Raw genomic sequence first — 23,600 nt, 5'->3', positions numbered from 1 at the left:
CAAAACGGAATATCTAGCCCATAGGTGTGTGTCAATTAGGGGATAAAATAGTTGTACATTGCTTATGTCGTCTTTAATAACTGTTCAATAAATACCATATTCTCCTATGAATTGGGCGGATGGGCATTCAGTCAATTGGTTGGTGTAACAGAAACACAGTAGAATGTAGCAGTTCACAGCGTGTTGTATTTTGGTTAAGGGAGTTGCTCTTCATTATCCCTAATTATATACCGGTGAACCAGAGGAATTGTCGTCCAGGATATTATTTGGGATAATGATTGGGGGGGGGAGTTGTAGCCCTGGGCACTGGCGCAGTGTGTAGTGTGCGCAGAAATGCTCGCCTTAATCTTGGTTTAAATTTTTATCCAATTTGTGGACTGATTATGGAGCGTCACACTACATCTTTAAGAGACCGGCTTGAGCGCCACATAAAGCTGGCAATCAGCTAGAGAAAGAAAGCGAGAGGGCGCCAAATCGCAGCTCCCGAGTTGATGCAGCTGGGATATCGCGATCGCTCTCTCCCTCGCACTGACACGCTCCTCCCGTTGGAGATTCTAGCGCAGCGCTGGTGGCGAGCGGTTCATTTGGGGAACCCATTATTATAGTGAACAAACTGCGTGTGGACCCCCCCCCCTCACCTATCCCGTAGATGATGTCATGATGTTGTCACCTTGCTCTCTTCGTTACAGCTGGAATGTCGCATGTAGTGTGATGTATCCTTGTGTTTTCTTTAACTGCAACTGAGCGAACTTAAGCCAACAGAAACCATTCAAATATCTCGGTAAATTGACTTAGTGTAAATAGTGTAATTACACACATTGTGATGCAATACGAGACAGATAGGTGCCACCTTGCCTACTGGGATTATGCCACTGATCAAGTTACTTCTGTATTTTTGCATTTTATCGTTCTTGACTAGGAGTAACAATCGAGTCTATCCGCCGTGGTTTTTTAAAAATAAATTACGAGCAAAATTGTGATTAGACAAAGCTACTTACGTGCTGATTTTACGTGTTCAGTTTACTACGAACCAAGGAGGTTGACTTTACGAAGTAATCTAGTGCACTAGCACAATTTCAGAGATTGGGCGCCATGGATTTATTGTAAAACGAAGTGCGATGCAAGAACGCGCCAGTATTAAAACGCACTGAGATTACATATTCTGTGCGACCCAGCCAGCCCATCCCACCAGAAGGGTGCCCGAGCAGGGAGGAAGAATGTCGCGCATGTAACAGCGACTTGTCATCCGATTAATTTGATGGGCATGCGACCTCCGAACCGCAAATTTGCTGCGTTCGATTAATCACTATTATGTTTATCGAATTTTCATTAAATATTCCGTTATTGTTTTCCCAAAATCTTTCGAAGGAAAATACGACAGGGTTGAACTATTGTGACAGTTAAAGAGGGTTCGAGAGTTTTTACGTAGATATTGTATTGAAACCATTGTTCTGCAGATTTCCTCTTTGAGGAGTAGGCCTAGTAAAGTTTTGGGTTCAGATGAAGTTCGACGACAGGATTTAGCATGTCGGGTTTTGCAATGCGTTCCGTTGGGTTTCTGAAATCCAGTTGTAGTGGTCTGTATGTTCTACAGTAGCTTTTTGAATAGAATTCTCTGGTACATCAACCAGTTAAATATTATGAATGGTTCATTGATTAAATATTTCAAATTGAATATGAATTAAACGGTCTCATTACGTTTTCTCTCGTACTGTGGCCTATTACATTTAGGCTGAATATACTGCCATGACCAAGGCCAAAGCTTTATTTGATGTGTTAATTTGCTCGTGCACGGAAACTGCTCTTTGCTTTTTCGTTTAGTCTTGGGCAAACTCTACGGCGAAGTTCAAAGGCACACGTGTGTGGCGCTTAAACTAGCCTACACACCTGAGTATTATATTACGCCCCACTGCCGCCGAGCTTTATGGCTTTAGGAGGCCATAAAATAGAAGTAAAGAATTTAAGGCGCAAGGAGTTAGACCAATCATAAATAATTGACTCGACCGCAGCGGACTTGGTGCGCACGAAAAGAAATCACGATGAGTGATTTTATTTGAACTGAAAACGTGCAAAACTATACCAACGGGGTTTCTGCAAAACACGTTCGTTTGTATTGCTCCATGGTTAAAGAAGTTTACGTGGAAATACGATATGCCGATTTTGGGTGAAATCGTGACCAGAGTTACAGACCGAACCGTACAAGACCGCAGTTGCAGCCTGCTATAATTTGACCAGACACTTTCGGAAGCCGGTTTTTGGAATTTAAACGAAACTAGGGAGGAGAGGTCACTGTGTAACACCCCTTTGTAATGAAATATTCACAACTGGAGCGAGTATAATTTGGAACAATGTTCATAATCTTAATGTGGTTAAATTTTACTTTTGCCTTTCTAAGCCCTTATGTCCAGGGTGACCATCGTATTTCTAGTTTATTTTCGTGTCACTTTAAAGTTTCTGAAGCTTCTAAAGTGGATAATTTCACAAACCCAGTTACAATTTGCGGGGTAGACTTTGTCGCCGTGCCGTCACGAGACACTGCTGGCTAGCGTGGTCTGACCGCAGGTTAGGTTTCCCTTTATCTCCGTTAAGCCAGTGTCGTATAACCTACTAACAGGTGGCGTGGCGTGTTTATGTGGGCGGCATTTGCATCCCAGGAAAGCGGGCATGCGAAAACCTGTATCACCGCTGGCCTCTAACGCGGAGGGAAGGTGAGATCTTGTTTCCGAGAACTAAAGGGTGGAGATGAACGAGAGCATGTTTTCTTGCGGTGATTTAGAATTCATTAGGCTATTTGTGGTATAACTGCTGACTGCCCCCCCCCCCCCGCCGCCGTGTACCCACCCCTTCCTTTGTTGTTTTGTCTCGGCTGGACTCTCTTTGCGCTGTGTAAAATGACTTGCCAGCCCGGAGGAACGGCAGTGTTTGTGAAGGCATGGGAAAGCCGTTTTGTACGTAACAGACGGCAACGGCTTTTTTGTGGGCAGAGTAGAACACGGGTTCACTCCCTCTAGGCTGGAGTGAGTGTTCAGGCTTCGCTTGAGCTCGAGCCATAACAGAAATGGGAATGGCTCCAAACTCGGTAGATTAATGGATCCGAGGCCACTGTAATAAAACTGGCATGCTGGGATTTAGAGCTGCCGGTAGCGGCAACGGCAGAAACAGACGCGCTTCTTTGCGAAAAAAAAGGGAAAGGGTTCAGGAGAACGTGATTTATTTCCCCTCTGGCTTTATTGTCCCTCCCCCACACACGCAGGTACAGCGCCGTCCTCAGGTAATTGCCTCTTGCAATCAGAAGTGCTCCACCGCCTTTCTTTAGCGCCACTTCTGTATCTACATCCTTGGCTCAGAAAGATGTTGCTTGGCCAGGGCCGGCAGAGTGGAACACTTTATGATCCAGTTTTCGCACAAGTGTAGCAAGCTGGAGCCAAGCCTGTCTGGATGTGGCAGCAGGGGGAAACGCCTAAATTCACAGCAACATGTTTGCTTAGCACAGGACACTATGCATACCACGCAGATTCTGTCACTGACGTTTCTTTTTAGAACCTTGTGTTCATTCGAGCGTGTGGGTGATGAATTTTTATTTTCAAATATTCAAAGATAATCACAGTGGATTGTCGTTCTTTTGATGAAATGACTATCACAAATAAGTGATAAATTAGTGCTTAGACTCTGGCTTGGTCCTCATGCCCTTGAATATATCCATACCTTGGTGTGGTATGGATATATTGTCATGTTTTTTTTGACAATATTACTTTTTTTCAGCAAAAATGTATCTGTCAAATGCATTATAAAACCCAAAGGTTTAGTTTAAATTGGCTGAAGTAGACATAAATTTCATGGAGAAGATTTTCTTTCCACTTTTTCTTGGTGAAGGAACAATGAGTGCTTCATGAAAATCTTGATTGCAGTAGTTGAAAAAATATCAGCGTTGTTTTCAAATACAAGTGGGAGGGTAACAGGTTTTTTTTTAACACAATATTGTATTTGTTTGTGAAATACATTATAAAACCCAGAGGTTTAGTTTAAATTGGCTACAATAGATGTTATGCATTTCATATAAAGGCTTTCTTTCCACTTTTTATCTTTTTTTGGTGAGGTAACAATGAATGCTTCCTGAAAATCATGATTGCAGCAGTCGTTGCAGCCCGGATTAGTTTTTTTTTAGTTTTTTTTTTTTGCCGCACGAGGTGTTTCTCCCTGGCAGGGGGTAAATGGCCTCGCACCGCGGTGGCGTGTGATGTATAATCTTTCCTCTCGCTGGCAGCGCTCTGAATGTGCGGGGTCAAGGAGGGTACGGAGCAGCGGTGCCGAGAACGCCATTCAGCGCTCGCCCCCCCACAATGCAAGTTTGCTCTTTCGGACTGGGTGGCATTGGGTTCCAGGAAGAGAGAGAGAGAGAGAGAGAGAGAGAGAGGAAAGGAGGGGAGAGCGCACAAAGGCCCTCGGAATGGGCTTTGCTCTTGCTTTCCTTTCCGGGGGGGGGGGGGGGGGGGGGGGCGCATGCTTTAATTGGAGGGAGGAGAGATTGAGGAGGTGGTGTGATAGATGTATCCCCCACCGCCCACCCCACGCCGGCAGCAGCAGTGTCTGAAGATAAGGACAGGTCGGCATTATTGAAATACAGAGCCCGTAAACCCATCAATAACCGCGGTCGTATCGCAGCCCGGCAACGCCTCCCTCCCCCTTATCCCCCCCCCCCCCCCCCCAATGCCATTTCCCGGGCGCAGGCCCTGGCAGGCAGCGCGCACAGCGATTGCATCTGCCTCTGCGGTGTAATGATGAAATTTTCCTTCTGCCGGATGACAGCCATTTTGCCCCCCCCCCTCTCCCGCCCCCCCCCCCCCCCCCCACCCCACCACCACCTCCCCCCGGATTATGAGATCGCTGCGGAAGTATTCCTTATCGACTTGTGCGTGCGTTCCTTTCCCCGATAAGGGACGTGTGTGTGCGCTTCGTCTCTGCTCTGGAGGTCAGCTTCCCGGCCAGGGAGGCATGGTCATATTACGGAGCAGGAAGCCTGCCACAGCGAACATTCCCTTTGCTTTTGTGCATCCTTATGTAGTCAGAATGCCTTATTTAAGCAGTCAGTATCACATTTCAGCATTCATCCGATGAAGGCCAATGCGGAAACATATTAACTTGATTAAAGGATCCTTCTACCAGCGTTGCGCCATCTCACCTTGCCATTGCTTTTCTGGAGCACGAATGCCGGATATTAATTTTCATTTAGCGTGTTATTTTACAAGGCAAGGTCCTGCAAATTTCCGTATCTTACATGTGGTTTAGATGGGAACAAAAGAGCAGCTTTGCCATTAATCGTTTAGTAGGTTTTGGGATTTAAGAGGCAGGCATGAAACACTTGCCATCCCTTTTTATAATCTACAGAAGTTTTAAAGGAATGGTGTGTTGTTCTTTATAACAATTATAATGAACATAACAATGTTCAAAAGTTTAACAGAGAATATACGTTTGCTGCTGATATGATGACTATAGGAAGGTTAAGCTTGTTGTGTTTTGGGTATTTATTCATTCATCATTTTTATTTGGACAGGACGGTACCTGTAAGTTATGGTGAACTCCAGAAACCCTACCTGGAATTAAGAGAAGGGACCCACATCACACAAAGCATGGTAAGTCCTCTGTCGCAGTTGGCAGCGATTCCTCTCTTAACGACGCCCAAAGCCTGCGCAGGAACTTCGCGGTGTCACACTAACGCTTACTCTGTCTGTGAGTTACGCGTGCCGCGACGTGCCAGGATGTTTTTTCGCCCTTCCTGAATCGGCGCGGGCAGCTGCGTTTGATTACCATCGATCGTGACTTAGCTCAGCCAGGACAATTTGCAAATGGGCCTACAGCTTATAAAATGAAATGGATCAAAACTGCCACGAAGGATGAAACTTAATTAATGTGCTTCCTGGTTAGTATTCAGCAGCAGCAGGGCAGGTCACATGCATTAGTCAGGCCAGGATGCCTTGTGCCCGCTGGCATGGATGGGTCGTGCAGATCTGTGGTCACATGCAACGTTGCCCTTGGACAGGCATCAAACGTGTCCGTTTCCTGCCCTCCTTATTTGAGCATGAGAAAAATCATGAACAGTTACGTTTTTGAAGCAGCGATTCTGATTTCAGGAGGCATTCCTTGTGTAGCTTGTGTAGGTTCTGTATCTGCCTGAAGTGACTTTTTGTGTTTGCGTAATTCTGCACAATATCTAGCCTCTCCAGTGCCCTCAGCTGATGGTCAGGTGGCTATCCATGTTTTCACACAGCCATGATAAAGCAAAAGATTCTCACCGGAAAAAGGAAAGATTCTCACCTGAGTGTAATGCATGTGTGCGTATGCATTCTCTGTGATTTGCATTGGGTCATGTAATGGGCTAGTACCTCGGAGTAGACAAATACTGCTCTTTGACTATTTTGCAGTTTCAAAATGATCATATTCATGTTCTATGGTTTTATTTATTGTCTTATGTGGGTAACAAAACGCTTCCGATTGATGTGTGGATTCTGCTACAGTGAAAATGTGGGAAACCGAATACCTTTAGACGTCCTTCGTTCTAAAGGTGTGTGTGTGTGTGTGTGTGTGTGTGTGTGTGTGTGTGTTGCATATTTGATTTAATATGCATTTTACTTGAGCACTTTCAGTTGCTCTGTAAATGAATTGTATTGCCATTCTTATCGTTCTGTATTTTCCTGACACGCTGTGTTGGGGTGTTTTTACAGGTGGATGCGAGTGCAGCCTGCAGGATGAACCCTCTCGCAGCGCTGGCCATGGACCGGAGCAGCCTGATGAGGGAGAGCCTGCGCGTTCACGGTGGGGTGGTCTACCCGGGGCTCCGGGCCCTGTCCGCTGAAAAGCCCAGGGAAGCGGCTGGCGTGCCAATGGGCTACGACCTGCACTACAAGCCCGACATGGCACTGGAGAGCCGGAAGCCTGCCGGCAGCTACGTCAGCCTTTACAAGAGCCCCAGCCCCGCCCCAGGCCTGCAGAAGCACCTGATGGTGCCTGGAGCCGGAGGGGACGCCCTAGGGCTCGACCGGCGCATGGGCACCACTGAAAAGCAGTCAGAGCTGGGGCTGAATGGTAGCAGTGCCTACCTGCGCCTCCCCTGGATGAACCCTTATCCGGATGCCGGGATGTACCCCTTCCTGGACTCATCCAAATATGCTGCTCTGAACATGTACAAGGCCTCTTTCCTCTCCCAGCCATCCCCTTACCTGGCCCAGCACCTCCCCTACCAGCCCCTCTGTGGGGGGGCGGGGGGCAGTGCCGCTGGAACGGAGCGTCTGTTCTATATGCCTTACCCCCCTCCTCCAGCCCCCATAACTTCCCCCCTGGCTCCTCCCCTGAGGATCCCCACCGCGAGTGTGGCCCCTACGGCCCTGTCTCCACTGGTGCACTGCCAGGACAAAGGTCTGCAGAGCATTGGGCCCAGGATCCACCATGAGCCCTCTGCGTTCGGCCAGCAGCTCCACCAGCCGCCTCCCCAACCCCTCCACCAGTCCCACAGCGACCGGCAGCACGGCAGCAGCTCAAAATCTAGCCGCACCGCCTCCAGCAAGAGCTCGGGTAGCGCCGGGGGTAGCAGCGCTAGCAGCAGTACAAGCATAAATGGCAGTGGCAGCAGTCTCCCGGTGGACTCCACCTCATCCCTCCTGATGCAGTCCTCCCGTACACCTGCCTGTCTGCCTCAGACCCCTGCCCCCCCTCCGCCGCCCCCTCCTCTACTGGACAGTTCTTTGGACTTCCAGAAGTCGCTGCTTCGAGGCCCCCCCTCTTCATCTTCCTCCTCCACCTCCCCATCCGTGAGCCACCCTTTCTTTATGACTGGCGTGAACCCGGACCACCATTCCCCAGCCCGGCCTGCTGGGCACAAATCAAAAAGCAAGGAGGGGGGCTTGGAGCCCTGGAGTGGCAGCGGGGGTGAGCGGCGGAGCAGCAAGTCTCCTTCGAAGACCACATCTGAGAAGCCAGCCCAGCAAGGTTCTGCTAAAGATCCCGCTGATAAGCCGCTGGACTTATCTGCGAAAATCACTGATTTTGGAGCAGCTCCCAATGGGATCCCCCCTAAATTAGAGGCCATAGCCAAATTGGGGAACTCCCCCACAACCCGATATGGGCAGCTACCCTGCCGAGACCTCCTGAAAGAGACGCTGTCCCCTTCCTCTATAGTTAGCACTTCCTCCAAACCCCCAGAGAGGCCCGAGATTATAAGCACTTTACACTCTTCCTGGGTGGTACCTGGGCCTGGCCCCACCCATAACCTGGACTCCAGTCAGAACCTTGGCACCTCCGTTATCAAGAACAAGAACCTGGATCGCGCGTTGCCCCAGCAGCGCAGCTCCTCCTGCCCCCGGATTGGGGAACCTAATGGGATCCCTGCCCCCACCCCCACTCCTGCCGTGGTGACCCCTGCTGGCCGCCCGGCCTCCACATCCCCTTCCCCAAAATTAAACGGTGAGTGGCCCAAGCCTGGCTCCACCATTCCTGAGAAGTCCCCCCAGGCCAGCCAGCCCACCTCTGGGAAACTGGCCAAAATACCCAAGAGGCCCGAAACCCAAGAGATCACCTACAAACCTCCACAGTCTCACCTGGAGAATGGTCAAACCCCTGGCCACCTGTACCTGCCCCAGAACGACACCTTCCTGCCACCTTCCATAGCGTACGCCAACAGGTACCTGCCGTACCCAGATGGGATGTCCCTTCCTCACATACCGCTTCCTGGGAAAGGCCCAGTTTACCCCCACCCTGTCCTCCTGGGTAGTGGGGCTCTATTTCCTGGACGAGTGGCGCCCCCAAAGCACGGTCTCCCATACGGGCTGCCGTCCAGTCACGGGGAGTTCCTGACCTACCACGAATCCCAGGAGATGGTCCACCCCCTGATGTCCCCCCATCTTGGGGCTGGGCTAGACCCCAAAGTCAGTGAGCGGCTCGAACGGAGGCCGAAGACTCAGGAAAAGCTCAGGCTCCACGAGGATGTTGTGGCCCACAAGAGCCACCACTCCACGGAGCCAGTCGACGGAACTCACAACAGGCCCAACAGGGAGATTGAGTGGTCTGCAGGCCAGGGACTTAAGCCCCAGAATAAGCTGCCTGCACCCTGTGGGAAGGAGAAGATCATCTGCATTGACCTGATCCAGGATGATGTGGATGGAGGCTTTCAGGCCACAAAGCTAAGCCCCCCCACTGGGAAGAAAGAGGAGCCTGCCAGGCCTTCTGGTGAGGGAGAGCCAGAGCTAATGCAGCTCCTACTTTCCCGCCAGTTGGCCGAATCTGACAAGCAGCTGGAGCCCCATGGAAAAGTGGCGCTCCAGGAGCCAGACGTCCGTCGAGACCATGCCTCCCCTGAGCATGCCGTCATGCAGGGCGCGGAGAGTCCCGCCTGTCACAGCCCACTCCCAGACTTGCTGGAGCAGCAGACCCTGCGCTGCGCTCGAACCTCTGGAGACAGAACCGCTGGAGACAGGACTTCTGAGCAGGCTGACACCCGGCATGAGTTCCACAGCTTCCAGAACCACATAGACCCGGTTAAGGATGTCCCAGAGGATGGAGAGTCCCACGAGGAGGATGATGATGGCAGCCATGGCTCCTCCAAGACCAGGAGGTCTAGCCTGGCTAAGAGGATCGCTAACTCCTCCGGTTATGTTGGCGACCGCTTCAAATGCGTCACCACCGAGCTATATGCAGACTCCAGCAAGCTGAGCCGGGAACAGCGCGCCCTACAGGTCAGTTCTTGGTACTTCTCCCCTACGTTGAGGGAGCAGGCAGTGGGAGGGGTGGGAATGGGAGTTTTTTTGTTGCTCGTTTACAACATGGTTGCTGGGCACTCGGTAGTCTTTACATAGGCAGAAAGGAAGTGGTTCACACTCAAGTCCACGTTTACAGATTCCTATTCATTACACACATGCGATATGTGAGTTTGGATTCAGAATGCAATACTGATGCCCATTTTTGCCATCTCATTTCTCGCTGCACCACTGTAAATCCCAAAAGCAATTGATTATTCCTATTAACCGCAAAAGCTATTTAAAAACAGCTTGCTTCCCGAATTGTTAAAAATACGTATGTATATTGGTCTGACAGCAGATCGTTCTGTGGTTAACTATCCAGAACGCTTCGTAGGTCATCAGCTATGCATGCTCCTTATCGGCAGCAGGCTGCCCCCCACCCCTGCGCATGGCGGCTGAAGCAGTGCTTGGCTACCTGAGTGAAAGGGTTAATGCGTTGCATGCGCGGGGGTGGGAGGAGTTAACGCAACGTGCTGCCTGCGGCTGCACTGCTCGCCGGAGCAGAAGCACGTCTGCAGAACGTGTCTGCCTGCAGCCCCACGGGTTCGCACTGCTGGAGGGGACTGTTAACCTGCGGGTGAGCCGGGGGAAGGGGGGGGGTCGTCCCGCACCCCTGCCTTTCTACCCTCCCCCAAAGGACACTTATCCCCTTCAGCCAAATACAGAGTCTTCCCGCCCCCTCCCCTCTCCCCCTCTTTCTCCCTCTCTCTCTCCCTCCCTCTTTTTTTCTATCTTTCTCTTCCTCTCTCCCTCCCTCTCTATCTCTCTTTCTCTCGCTCTCACTCCTTCTTTTCCTCCTTCTCTCTTACTCGCTTTCACTCCGTGTCCCCTCCCTCTCTCTATCTCACTTCTCTCTTTCCCACTCCTCTCTGTATTGCCCTCTACCTCCCTTTTTCTCCCTCTCTTTCCCCTTCTCTCTCTCCCACTCCTCTCTTTATTGCTCTCTTCCTCCCTTTTTCTCCCTCTCTTTCCCCCCTCTCTCTCCCACTCCTCTCTCACTCCCTGGCTCTCTCTCTCTCTCTCTGGTGGACTCTAAGCCTTCTCCCCCTGAGCGCCCCTCCTGCCCTCGCCGCGCAGCGCGTCGGCCCCTCTCCGCTCCCAGCCGCTGCATGCGGGAGACCTGGCTCTCCCCGCTCTCCCCGCTCTCCCCGCGCCCCCCTCCCGCGAGCGCGCTCTGTTTGCACTGCGCTCAGTCGACCGGAGCGGATTAATGCTGCCCCGGCTGTCATCTGAAAGCGTCTGTTAACGGAACAGCGAAAACCCGCAGCGCCGGCTCCCGCACACGCGCTCGCTCGCTCGCCAATGCGCGCCCAACCACACGTACAGCCGCACACTCACGCACTCACGCGCACGTTCATGTTTTCATTTCCAGCACAGCAACTTTCCAGACAGCTCGTTTGTAGATGTCTCTGTGTTTGTTTACCCGTATGTCTGATTTCACTCGTCCATTCGGAGAGAGAGATTCTCCGTCAGCCAGGGACAGCTTAAATGTATATTTTATGCTTTGTTTCTATTTGCTGTGATTTTATGCATTTGACGAGTCTCGAAGCAAAACTGTTACAGCTGAATTTCTGGATTTTAAATTGTCAAAATATCAAGATTAGTCTTCTTTTCTCTAATGCCAGTTATAAATAATGGGCTTAATTTGGTTAGAAAAAGAAATGGAAAGTAACTGTTCATACTATTCCGAGTATGGCAGCCTGTCATAAACTGTCATTTTGCCCCCCCTCCCCCCACACTATAGTCCAGAAGTGAGAATGATGGTTTTGTTTTGGCTCACTGTTTAATTTATTTTAAGTTTGCACATTTGTGATGTCACAGTGTCAAGATGTGTCGTATAATTGAAATGATTGACAGATACATTGAGCACCCATTTTAATTGCTTAGATGGAAGGCTTATCACAAGAGGACAGTAATATAAGTCAACCTGCTGCTAACTGTGAGGTCAGTTCTTTAAATTTTTTATTACAAATTAAAACGTTCAAATGAATTTATTTTGCAGGAAGTTATGACAGTCGGCCAGGCTCTCTCCTCTTACCCAGAATCGTCCATGTTAAGGAGGCCAGTCTTGTTAGAAATGTTTGTATAACAGGAAATAACAGCAGGAACATTTCCCAGAAAGCATGGAATGCACTAAAAAGATTTGCCTTGGTATAAATGTCATCTTACATGCTGCCTTATTTGTTTGTTAGCCCTTACTTTTTAAGCACTGGACTGAGGAAAATAATTTTCTCTGAAGTGGTAGAGATGCTGTGTGGCCAGGTTTAGGAGAGGAGCAGGGAAGCAGATTTTTGTTTTAGCTGTGCGTGGTTCGTTTCATGGCGGCGGCGTGTATGCTTGTAGCGTGCAATGATGCGCTTCTCTGAGCTGGAGCTGAGGGAGAAGGAGGGAGGCGGCGGCGGGCCGGGCCGGGAGCTGGCAGACGGCCAGCACAGCCGGGGAGACTGGGACTGCAGCCAGCGCAGCGCCCATCCGGGGGTCACCGCCCCCCCCACGCAGGCTGAGAAAGACGGTAAGGAGCCCCCGCGCGCCCCCCCCCCCCCCCCCCCCCAGCGAGCTCGATAAGGCTCCGCACCACACGAGCACACACACACGCACGCACGCGCACTCGCAGTACGTACCCTACGCAGGACACTTACACACACCACGCATTATATCCTACACAACAGCACGCATGTACACATACACACACACGCACACTCACACGCACAGACACACATTATTTTCTACACAGCAACAAACACACACACACAGACAGACATACATTATGACCTTCACAGCAACACGCGCGCGCGCACACACACACACACACACACATGCCTCTTCTTTGTAGAGAGTTCTTTGTTGTGTTGTGAATGGTTGAATCATGGTGTTCAAAGTTCTGGAGAGAGACTCGCTGTGGTGACACATCTCTGGCCTGGCTGTGTAACAGCCTATGTTAGCACGTATGCGGCGTGTTAGCCCTGTGTCAGCGTCGCTAAGCTGTCAAACAAAGGTGTGTGTGTGTGTGTGGTGTGTACGCGTGCGTGTACAAGCTGGACAAAGGGAAGAGTTTTTCTTGGAATGACCATCCAGCTTGTGAAATTACTCTGGTTGACTGCAACCGTTGGACGGTTTTATGTCATTGTAAAGATTTTTCTTCTCAGTGTTAAACACGCAGTCCTGCAGCATTTCGGCTTTCCTTGAGAAATATGTATGTGCTCAGACAGATGCTGGCTTAAAATACTACCTGGAATCTCTGGTGCCTTCCCCGCTTTACCAAGATTGCTCCTTTTATATCGACTTGTTCTCACTTTTTGTATATAAGTGTGAACTCCTGTGAGTTATATTCTGTACCGTATTCAGCTTTCCTAGTTTGGATGTATTCATTTACTTTGTTATAGCATTGACTTTTTGCATGCCACGAGAGCATTTTGTTTTATACATTTTTGTTGCCAATTTGTGGAGACGAGTCACTTTGTACATCTCCTATATTTTTTTTTTATATCTCTCCTTGTTTACGGAGTTTAAGTGCATCCAAGTGAGTTTCTCAATTAGGCGGCTAATCTGAATTTCAAATGAGAGCGAGTGGCTCATTATTGTGCACTTTGTGAGCGCATTGTCTGGCCCGCTTTGCGCAGAGTGTGTGTACCCAAACTTTGAGCCAGGGCTGATGAGGCGGGGGGGCCGGACGGGAGGAGGAGGAGGGGTGTAAGGAAGACGCCTGTCGCCAAATGCAAAGCGGGGGGTTGACCCCTCTCTGGCCTGCTTTTCTCCCCTCGTGTCTGGCAATCATTGGACATTTTTATGTGAATGGCAAGGCCGCTCGGTTGCTATGGGCAAAGTGGATAATGTTGCCATGGCAATCTTCGCCGCCCCCACCGCCCCCCCTCCAAACTCCTTGGCGTTTGGTTGCTGTCGCAGCGGCGATAAGTTATGGGATGCATGTGTCAGGAGCTGCGTGATTGCCATTCGCGAGACCGGGTGATTTAAGGCGCTGGCGGTTGGCTGGGGGGGGGTTCGGGCACATCTGTGGGCCTCACGTGAGAGCTGAGGGGAGGTGTTGGGGGGGGTGTGGGGGGGGTGTTGGGGGGGGGGGGACTGGGTTCCTGCTGGGACCGGAGCTACGGCCAGGCCCTGCTGCCATCGCAGGCACGAGCACAGGCCCCCGTAGCTCAGGCTTTGATCCGCCGCAGCGGGTCTGGCGGCACGCAGGCATTCTTACGGAGCCTTCACACAGCCCTCGTGCGTGTGGAGCGCTGCGAGGGCGAGGGGGAGGGCGAGGGGGAGGGGGGACTTTCCCAGGGCGCACTGGTGCTGGAGCCGGGCCGAGCTGACGTTTAAGGCTAATTAAGGCAGCGAGGCGCTCGAGCCAGCGAGTCCCAGGCACGCACTGTGTGGGAAGGGCGTGGTGGAGGTCAGGCGCAGGGGGAGGGTGAGCGGGGGGAAGGGGGGGGGGGGGTGTTGTTTTCGCCTCAGACTGCGTTTTCCACTCCTCTTTCCCTGTTACGGTCCAGAGAAGCCCGTTTGAAGCTTTGAACGCAATTGAGCTTTCTTTTGATCAAGTAGTCTTCTGGCTATATTTTATTTTCTTAAAAAAAATGCACATCTCACACACAAACAAACACACACATGCACGCAAACACGCACACACAAACACATACACACACGCATTCACACAAACACACGCACACACATACACAAACATGCACTCATACACACTCACTAAGGTTGAACACACACATTACAGATACGCACACTCACACACACTCGCACGCGCGCACACACACGCGCGCGCGCACACTCACACGCACACACACACACACACGCGCGCGCGCACACTCACACGCACACTCACACTCACACAAACACACAGACACACACACTCACTCACACACTCTCACACACACACACACACACACACAGGCTGTGCCTGATCCTTCCCGTCTCTCCCTGTCTGTGTCCAGGTGCGTGGCCTGCCTGTGTGAGCAACAGGGTTCCTGTTCTTCAGCGCTGCGGGGTGCCGCGGGAGGCCCCGCCCCCCTCTGAGCGGGAGCAGGGGAGGCCCCACCAGGAGAGCAGAGAGGGGGAGGGGCAGCCGGAGGGGGGCGGGGCCGCGGAAGGGCAGCCCCCGGAGGACGTGAGCCCCGGTGCCACACACGCCCGGAAGCGCACGCCAGGCCTGGAGGAGGGCCAGGACGTCCCGGCCAAGAGGCCCCGGCTGAGCACGGGTAAGGGCGCGGCACCTCCGTCCTGTTTCCCCCCCCCCCCCGAGCGCCAGTCTGGCCCCCCCGTGGGACGTCCCTGCACCGTCGTGGAAACGAAGCGAGGGACCGTGAAATTGGGATTGTGGGAAGAGCCTGCGATGCTTCACGAGTCCGCAGTCGTCTGAGTTTGGGAAATCTGGGGGAGTTGTGGGAAAAGAACAGAAAAAGGACTGAATTTATTGCAGCAGTTTAATTGAACCCGCCCACACAGATTTCATGCGCGCATTTGTTTACTGTGGTTCTGTAGCGACTCACAGATACACAAGGTATGCGCTGTTTTTGTTACATTCACAGTCATGTTGGAAAGATTTTTACAGGGATTCATATTTCTGTTCATTTTCCTGGATGCATGCGACAGCCCTGCCTCCTCCCCCCTCTGTTGGAAGTAATTTAACTGTAGTGTAGCCCCCCCCCCCCCCCCATCCCCCCCTCTGTGAGGGAGGAGGAGCGGCTGCGATGGTGAGCTCTGGTCTGCCTGTGCACCGTTGAGCCTACCGAGGGGGAGGGGCGTTTGTCGAAAGAATACGGCGAGGACTGAGAGGGGTAGGGGTTGAGCCCCGGTTTGGGGGAGGGGCCGAGCCACGGTTTGGGGGAGGGGCTGAGCCCCTTGTTTGGGGGAGGGGCTGAGCCATGTTTTGGGGGAGGGGCTGAGCCATGTTTTGGGGGAGGGGCTGAGCCACGGTTTGAGGGAGGGGCCGAGCCCCTTGTTTGGGGGAGGGGCTGAGCCCCGGGTTGGGGGGGGGGGGGTCGCCCAGCTTATTCATAAAAACCTTGCCTCAGTTGAGCCAGTTTAGCCTCTTGGCCTGGCGGTGAGTGTGCTTGTCACCCACACCCCAGTCCCTGGAGTACTTACGCCCGGTCCTCAGATAAACTCATTCTCATTACGGTAAACTGCGCCGCATTTATTATTAGCATAAACTGTCCTTTTAAAGAGGAGAGTCCCAGACAACTGGCCCGTGCTATAAAAATGTTGAGAAACATTGGTGTAGAGCGGGTCCTGTTGTGAAGTGCTCTATTTTGCACACATTTACATACATTTTAGCAGACGCTCTTATCCAGAGGGATTTACAAAGGTTATTTCGTTTTATTTATTTATTTTTATTATGATTTTTTAATATGCAGTCCATTTATGCAGCTGGATATTTACTGAAACAATGCGGGTTAAGTTGTTGAAAGATATGAGGGCGGTTCCCCACTTGGGAGTGGGACCTATAACCCTGTACCCTTATGTGCTCTCTGTTTATATGCGCCCTCAGATCTCTGGACCGAGGGGGACGTGACGCACCCCTCCGACCGCCTCCTGGAGGAGGTGAAGAACCTGAAGGTGTGCATCGAGCTGACGGGCCTGAGGCTCAGCAAGCCGCGTCACCTGGTGCAGCTGCGCGAGCTGTGGGGCGGCGGCGGCGGCGGCGGCGGCGGCGGCGGCTCCCCCGAGAGGCCCGAGGCAGAGCCCGCCCCCGCCCCGCCGCCCGGAGCCTACCCCTCGGAGGCCGACGGGGACCTCGATCTCAGGGCCGGGTCGCTGGAGGAGAGGACAGCCAAGAGGAGGTCGGAGGTCAGCAGGAGCTGGTGCGACAGGGTGCTCTGCGGCAGCAACGCGAAACAAGGTAGCTACAGGGGGGAGGGGTTTCCACGCGCTCGGGGGGAGGGAGGCGGGCTCGGACAAGGCACCGCCCTCCTCTGATGTTCTCCGCTCGGCGGCGGAGCTGTGGGAGGCGGAGCTGTGGGGGGCGGAGCTGTGGGAGGCGGAGCTGTGGGAGGCGGAGCTGTGGGGAGGCGGAGCTGTGGGGGGCGGAGCTGTGCGAGGCGGAGCTGTGGGAGGCGGAGCTGTGGGGGGGCGGAGCTGTGGGGGGGGCGGAGCTGTGGGGGGGCGGAGCTGTGGGAGGCGGAGCTGTGGGAGGCGGACTGCTACGCGCTTAACGTTCTCAGTGCGAATGCGTCCTTTGTGCTCTCCGCACGCCTCCTGATTGTGTAATCACGGTTCAGCCGTTATGTTGCCCCGAGGCTATGAAAATCAGTCTCCATTACAGCGTCGGTCGGTTCGCTTTCATTTCGGGGACGACGGCAGCGGCGTGTGATGTTGCTGTCGTTAAGATAACTTTTATGTAGTTGTTGATTTTTACCCTCTTTTTTTCTGTGTTTTTTTTATTTTTACTCACTTATTGGATTCTGTGTATTTAACACTGCTTACTCCGGCGTGAGCCATTTTAGACGCGCGCTTCCCTGTACGATAGGAGCTCTACAAATAAAGTGTGTTTTTATATTATTCCTATTGTTGGCAAAGCGACTGTTCTGGTAGGGAAGGGAATATGATGACAGTTGGCTGCTCTTAGGGGGTTGGGGGGGGGGGGGGTTCGGCGGGCGGGAGGGGAAATTTGTGTCGCCCTGTCTAGTGCGGTTCGTTTGTGCGTACGGGGTTCCGCTTGAGCCCGATCGGTTTAGCCGCGAGCTTTCACCGCGAGCGCGAGGCGAGCGCTGTCACGGCAACCGGGAGGAAAATGTCAGACGCGAAGCCTTTCATCGCGGACGCGCGAGGGGAGACGCAGCGAACAGAGGCGAGAGCGCAGCCCCACCTGCCCCCCGCGCTCTTTAAGCGAATCACCCGAAACTGCGCTGTGGAGAGGGGGGGGGAGAGGAGAAAAGCCCACGAGCAGCTCCTCCTCCCGCTCTGCGCTCTCTCTTTGTTTCTCTCGCTCCCTCTCTCACTCGCGCTCTCTCTTTCTCTCTCTCCCGCTCCCTCTCTCACTCGCGCTCTCTCTTTCTCTCTCTCCCTCACTCGCGCTCGCTCCCTCTCACTCACGCTCTCTCCCTCTCACTCACGCTCTCTCTCTCTCTCTCCCTCACTCACGCTCTTTCTCTCTCTCCCTCACTCACACTCTCTCCCTATCTCACTCACGCTCTCTCTCTCTCCCTCCCTCACTCACGCTCGCTCCCTCTCTCACACACGCTCTCTCTCTCCCTCTCTCTCTCTCTGTTTCCCTCACTCACGCTCTCCCTATCTCACTCGCGCTCTCTCTTTCTCTCTCTCTCTCTCACTCGCGCTCTCTCTCTCTCCCCCTCCCTCTCTCTCCTCCCCCCCCTCCCCGGCTGCACGCCAGCGGTAGCGTCTGTGGCTGAGTGACGGCGGGCGGCGCGCCGCTCCCTGGCTGTCTCCTTAATGACATCGCTCAGACGCCGCGTGCCTCGGAATAATGAGCCGTGGCTGGCGGTTAAGCGCCCGGGCGGCGGCGCGTCCCGCGGTGCCGAGGTGCCCCGCCGCCCGTCACTCGCCCGCCGGGCCGGGCCGGGCCCGCCCTCTCCCCGCTCTCCTACCTTTTCTCTCTTTTCTTTTTTTTAAGCGCCTCGCTGTCAGCAGAGAGCCTGAGGCTCCCGCCGGATCGGCCCGGCGCCGCGCCGCTGTAAATCAGAGCGCTCCCCGGCGCGTGCTAACGGGCGAGGTCGCTTCCCCCAGATGTTGCCGTCGGAATGCGCCTCCGGCAGCGCGGACGGCTTCTCTCTGGAGCAGGGAGGGTCGGCTGAGAGGCGTACGGTGCGGGTTCTCTGGAGCAGGGAGGGTCGGCTGAGAGGCGTACGGTGCGGGTTCTCTGCGGAGCAGGGAGGGTCGGCTGAGAGGCGTACGGTGCGGGTTCTTTCTGGAGCAGGGAGGGTCGGCTGAGAGGCGTGCAGTGCGGGTTCTCTCTGGAGCAGGGAGGGTTGGGTGAGAGGCGTACGGTGCGGCTTCTCTCTGGAGCAGGGAGGGTCGGCTGAGAGGCGTACGGTGTGGGTTCTGTCTGGAGCAGGGAGGGTCGGCTGAGAGGCGTACGGTGCGGGTTCTCTCTGGAGCAGGGAGGGTCGGCTGAGAGGCGTACGGTGCGGGTTCTCTCTGGAGCAGGGAGGAGGCGTACGGTGCGGGTTCTCTGTGAAGCAGGGAGGGTCGGCTGAGAGGCGTACGGTGCGGGTTCTCTCTGGAGCAGGGAGGGTCGGCTGAGAGGCGTACGGTGCGGGTTCTCTCTGGAGCAGGGAGGGTCGGCTGAGAGGCGTACGGTGCGGGTTCTCTGTGGAGCAGGGAGGGTCTGCTGAGAGGCGTACGGTGCGGGTTCTCTGTGGAGCAGGGAGGGTTGGGTGAGAGGCGTACGGTGCGGGTTTTCTGTGGAGCAGGGAGGGTCGGCTGAGAGGCGTACGTTGCGGGTTCTCTGTGGAGCAGGGAGGGTCGGCTGAGAGGCGTACGGTGCGGGTTCTCTCTGGAGCAGGGAGGGTCGGCTGAGAGGCGTACGGTGCGGGTTCTCTGGAGCAGGGAGGGTCGGCTGAGAGGCGTACGGTGCAGGTTCTCTGCGGAGCAGGGAGGGTCGGCTGAGAGGCGTACGGTGCGGGTTCTTTCTGGAGCAGGGAGGGTCGGCTGAGAGGCGTGCAGTGCGGGTTCTCTCTGGAGCAGGGAGGGTTGGGTGAGAGGCGTACGGTGCGGCTTCTCTCTGGAGCAGGGAGGGTCGGCTGAGAGGCGTACGGTGTGGGTTCTGTCTGGAGCAGGGAGGGTCGGCTGAGAGGCGTACGGTGCGGGTTCTCTCTGGAGCAGGGAGGGTCGGCTGAGAGGCGTACGGTGCGGGTTCTCTCTGGAGCAGGGAGGAGGCGTACGGTGCGGGTTCTCTGTGAAGCAGGGAGGGTCGGCTGAGAGGCGTACGGTGCGGGTTCTCTCTGGAGCAGGGAGGGTCGGCTGAGAGGCGTACGGTGCGGGTTCTCTCTGGAGCAGGGAGGGTCGGCTGAGAGGCGTACGGTGCGGGTTCTCTGTGGAGCAGGGAGGGTCGGCTGAGAGGCGTACGGTGCGGGTTCTCTGTGGAGCAGGGAGGGTTGGGTGAGAGGCGTACGGTGCGGGTTTTCTGTGGAGCAGGGAGGGTCGGCTGAGAGGCGTACGTTGCGGGTTCTCTGTGGAGCAGGGAGGGTCGGCTGAGAGGCGTACGGTGCGGGTTCTCTCTGGAGCAGGGAGGGTCGGCTGAGAGGCGTACGGTGCGGGTTCTCTCTGGAGCAGGGTGGGTCGGCTGAGAGGCGTAGGGTGCGGGTTCTCTCTGGAGCAGGGAGGGTCGGCTGAGAGGCGTACGGTGCGGGTTCTCTCTGGAGCAGGGAGGGTCGGCTGAGAGGCGTACGGTGCGGGTTCTCTGTGGAGCAGGGAGGGTCTGCTGAGAGGCGTATGGTACGGGTTCTCTCTGGAGCAGGGAGGGTCGGCTGAGAGGCGTACGGTGCGGGTTCTCTCTGGAGCAGGGAGGGTCGGCTGAGAGGCGTACGGTGCGGGTTCTCTCTGGAGCAGGGAGGGTCGGCTGAGAGGCGTACGGTGCGGCTTCTCTCTGGAGCAGGGAGGGTCGGCTGAGAGGCGTACAGTGCGGGTCCTCTCTGGAGCAGGGAGGGTTGGCTGAGAGGCGTACGGTGCGGGTTCTCTGTGGAGCAGGGAGGGTCGGCTGAGAGGCGTGCGGTGCGGGTTCTCTCTGGAGCAGGGAGGGTCGGCTGAGAGGCGTGCGGTGCGGGTTCTCTCTGGAGCAGGGAGGGTCGGCTGAGAGGCGTACACCGGTTACGCGCGGTCGTGAAGCGCCCGCCGTGTTCCAGACGGACAGCTCGGCGCGGGTCCCGGAGCCGCTCCGCTAGAGTCGGCTTTGAGTGACGGGGTGTGCTGCTTTTTCTGTGGTTTTTTTTTTTTCTTTCTCCCGCGCTGCCGCGCGCTTGCCTGTCAGCCAGCGGGGGTCTTCCTCCCGGGCTCTTCCCCCTTGGCGGGCGCGGCGGTGCTTCCGAGCGCGCTGGGGGAACGCAGATGCAGGAACGCCGCTGGGGCAGATCGGTGCCTGGTGTGTGTGTGTGTGTGTGTGTGTGTGTGTGGGAGTGAAGGGAAAAATGGCCTTTTAACTGCTGTCCCTGGGGGCCTGTAGGATGGGGCATTAATTAGAGCTCATTGGGGAAAGAAACGGCTGCACAGACACACATACACACACACACACACACATGCCCACACTGCGCGCACACACACACATACACAGGATCAGACCCTCTGTACGGAGAAACTGAAAACTGTGTGGACACGTGTAGGGATGCACGCACGCATGCACACACACACACACACTCACACACCCCTACACACACACACACACACACCCCCCTATACACTCACACTCACACACCCCTACCCCTACACACACATGTCCACACTGCGCACACACACACACACACACACACACACACACAGGCACACACACACACCCCTACACACACACACACTCACACACCCCTACCCCTACACACACATGTCCACACTACACACACACACACACACCCCTTCACACACACACACACTCACACACCCCTACCCCTACACACACATGTCCACACTGCACACACACACACACACACACACAGGCACGCACACGCACTCACACACCCCTACACACACACGCACACACCCCTACACACACATGCCCACACTGCGCGCGCGCACGCACACACACATGCATAGATACACGCACAGACTTGATTTATGCACATTCAGGTTGCTTCTAAAGCAGATTCAGAATGGTAGAAATGCAAAGAGGGAGATTTACGTGACGGTATCAGGAAGAGGCCACAGTACTAAAGGGTGAGTGTGTGATAGGCTCACTGTGTGTGTGTGTGTGTGTGAGAGAGAGAGAGAGAGGGAGAGAGAGCAAGGTTTCCTCTTTCTGCTGTTCTGCAGATTTGCATTGACACGTATCCATTAATAGTGGGAGGGACAGACTCATGACTGCGTGTATAAAAGAGAGCAAACTCCAGCAGCTCTGGTGTTGTCTTAGCTGCTGTGGCTCAGGGCTGCTCTTCTGTGGCTCAGGGCTGCTCTTCTGTGGCTCAGGGCAGCTCTTCTGTGGCTCAGGGCTGCTCTTCTGCTGGGGGGCCGGCTGTTCTTCCTTCTCGTTGCTCCAGCTCCGGCTGCATGTGACGGCCGACATTAACCCCGCCCGTGCCACTGTCTCCACAGACCTGAGCCCCGCGCACAGAGACTGCCTGGACCTGCCCCCCCTCGCCCCCACCCCCGCCCGGCTCTCCGACAAGCGCCAGAGGCTGAAGGAGCATCGCAAGGTTTCGGCGCTGGGGCCCGCCCTGCCGGACGCGGGCCGGGACGCCGACCCCGCCCACAGGCCGCGCCGGCTTGGCGAGTCCGAGAAGCCCAACGGCAAGAGGCAGTGCAAGACCAAGCACATCAGCCTGCGGGAGCGCCGCGGGACGTCCCGCACCGCCGAGGACTGCCCCTGCCCACACCCGGACGCCAGCCGCGAGCAGACGGTAGGTGTGCGTAACGCGTGGCGGGTTGGGGCGGACGGGGGGGGGCCTGAGCAGCCGGGGCCCGTGCGGGGTAGACGCCCTGTCCCGCCGCGGCGGGGTCGGCGGAGCACGTGCGCCGGCGGCCCCCGAGGAGCCGCGTCTCCCCTCCCGGGCGTTAGTCACGCCCGGCGTGCCGTTGCTGCGGCGACCTCCCGGCGCACTGGAGCGCGAGCGCTGCCTCCCAGCGGAGCGCTGAGCCTGAGCAGGCCCCTCCCCCCCCTGTGAGAGACACACATTCTTTACATAACCAGCAGTCCAGAGGCGTGTGAGTGTGTGTGTGTGTGTGTGTGCGTGGGCGTGCGTGCGTGCGTGTGTGTGTGTGTGCGTGTGTGTCGGTGTGTGGGGGTGCGCGTGTGTGTGTATGTGCATGCACGTGTGTGTGTGTGCGTGCGTGTGCGTGCGCGCGTGTGTGTGTGACGGGCCTTTGCTTAGATTGTGGAATGCGTGGGTCATGGCTGGGTGTGGTGGGGTGTGGTTGGGTGTGCGCAGTGCTTGGGTGTGTGGGTAGTGGTGTGGTAGCAGTGGTAGCTGACAGCTGGTCCAGTATGTAATTCCTCTGGGGGGGGGGGGGGCTGGCTCCACTGCCCGGATCACAGACCTGCCTATCTCCCCCTTCCTTCCCTCTCTCCTGTTCCATCCCTTCCTCACTTTCATTCTCTCCCACCCTCTTTTCTGCCCGCCCTCACCCTCTCTTTTCTTCCCTCTCTCTACCCCCTCTTTCTCTCTCCCTTCCTCCATTTCATTCTCTCCCACCCTCTGTTCTTCCTCCCCCTTTCTTTTCCTCCCTCTCTCTATCCCCTCTCTTTCTCCCTCCCTCCCCCTCGTTCATTCTCTCCCACCCTCTCTCTTTCCCTCCCTCTCTCTATCCTGTCTTTCTCCCTCCCTCCCCCTCTTTCATTCTTTCCCACCCTCTCTCTTTCCCTCCCTCTCTCTATCCCCTCTCTTTCTCCCTCCCTTCCATTCTCTCCCACCCTCTTTTCTGCCCTCCCTCTCTCTCCCTCCCTCCTTTGCTACCTCCCCTCACCCTCCTCTCTCTCTCTCTCTCTCTCTCTCTCCCTCTCTCTCTCTCTCGCACTGCTCTCCGCCGCGCTCCCTCCAGCGTGTCGTTTGCCCTGCATACATGTGTGTACATGTGTCTGTATGTTATCCCTGTATGTGTGAATATGCAGTGCTGTCCATTAGTATTTTGGGCACTGACTTTGGCTTTTGGCTCTGTACTCCATTACATTGTATTTGAGATCAAATGGTGACTATGAGGTCACTG

The 23,600-nt window shown here is 54.9% G+C and overlaps 1 protein-coding gene across 4 annotated transcripts in view; it reads left to right on the top strand.

Annotated features, from left to right (window-relative positions):
• Window positions 1-23,600, top strand: part of bcor (BCL6 corepressor) — a 62,915-nt gene that overhangs the window by 13,416 nt on the left and 25,899 nt on the right. For 2 of the 4 annotated variants that reach the window (XM_035407964.1, XM_035407963.1), the window contains exons 2-8: window positions 5,552-5,630; window positions 6,720-9,722; window positions 11,673-11,729; window positions 12,129-12,297; window positions 14,732-14,995; window positions 16,288-16,638; window positions 21,993-22,297. In XM_035407964.1, coding sequence (XP_035263855.1) covers window positions 5,628-5,630; window positions 6,720-9,722; window positions 11,673-11,729; window positions 12,129-12,297; window positions 14,732-14,995; window positions 16,288-16,638; window positions 21,993-22,297 — 4,152 coding nt within the window. In that variant the 5' untranslated portion in view covers window positions 5,552-5,627. Of the gene's footprint in view, window positions 1-2,630; window positions 2,709-5,551; window positions 5,631-6,719; window positions 9,723-11,672; window positions 11,730-12,128; window positions 12,298-14,731; window positions 14,996-16,287; window positions 16,639-21,992; window positions 22,298-23,600 lie in introns of those variants that run through there. The other 2 variants (XM_035407960.1, XM_035407961.1) reach the window with 2 other exon arrangements.

Source organism: Anguilla anguilla, chromosome 3 (genome assembly GCF_013347855.1).
Source record: "Anguilla anguilla isolate fAngAng1 chromosome 3, fAngAng1.pri, whole genome shotgun sequence".
Lineage (NCBI taxonomy): Eukaryota > Metazoa > Chordata > Actinopteri > Anguilliformes > Anguillidae > Anguilla > Anguilla anguilla.
The sequence above is the reverse complement of the archived record's forward strand: the minus strand, read 5'-3'. Positions and strand labels throughout refer to the sequence as shown.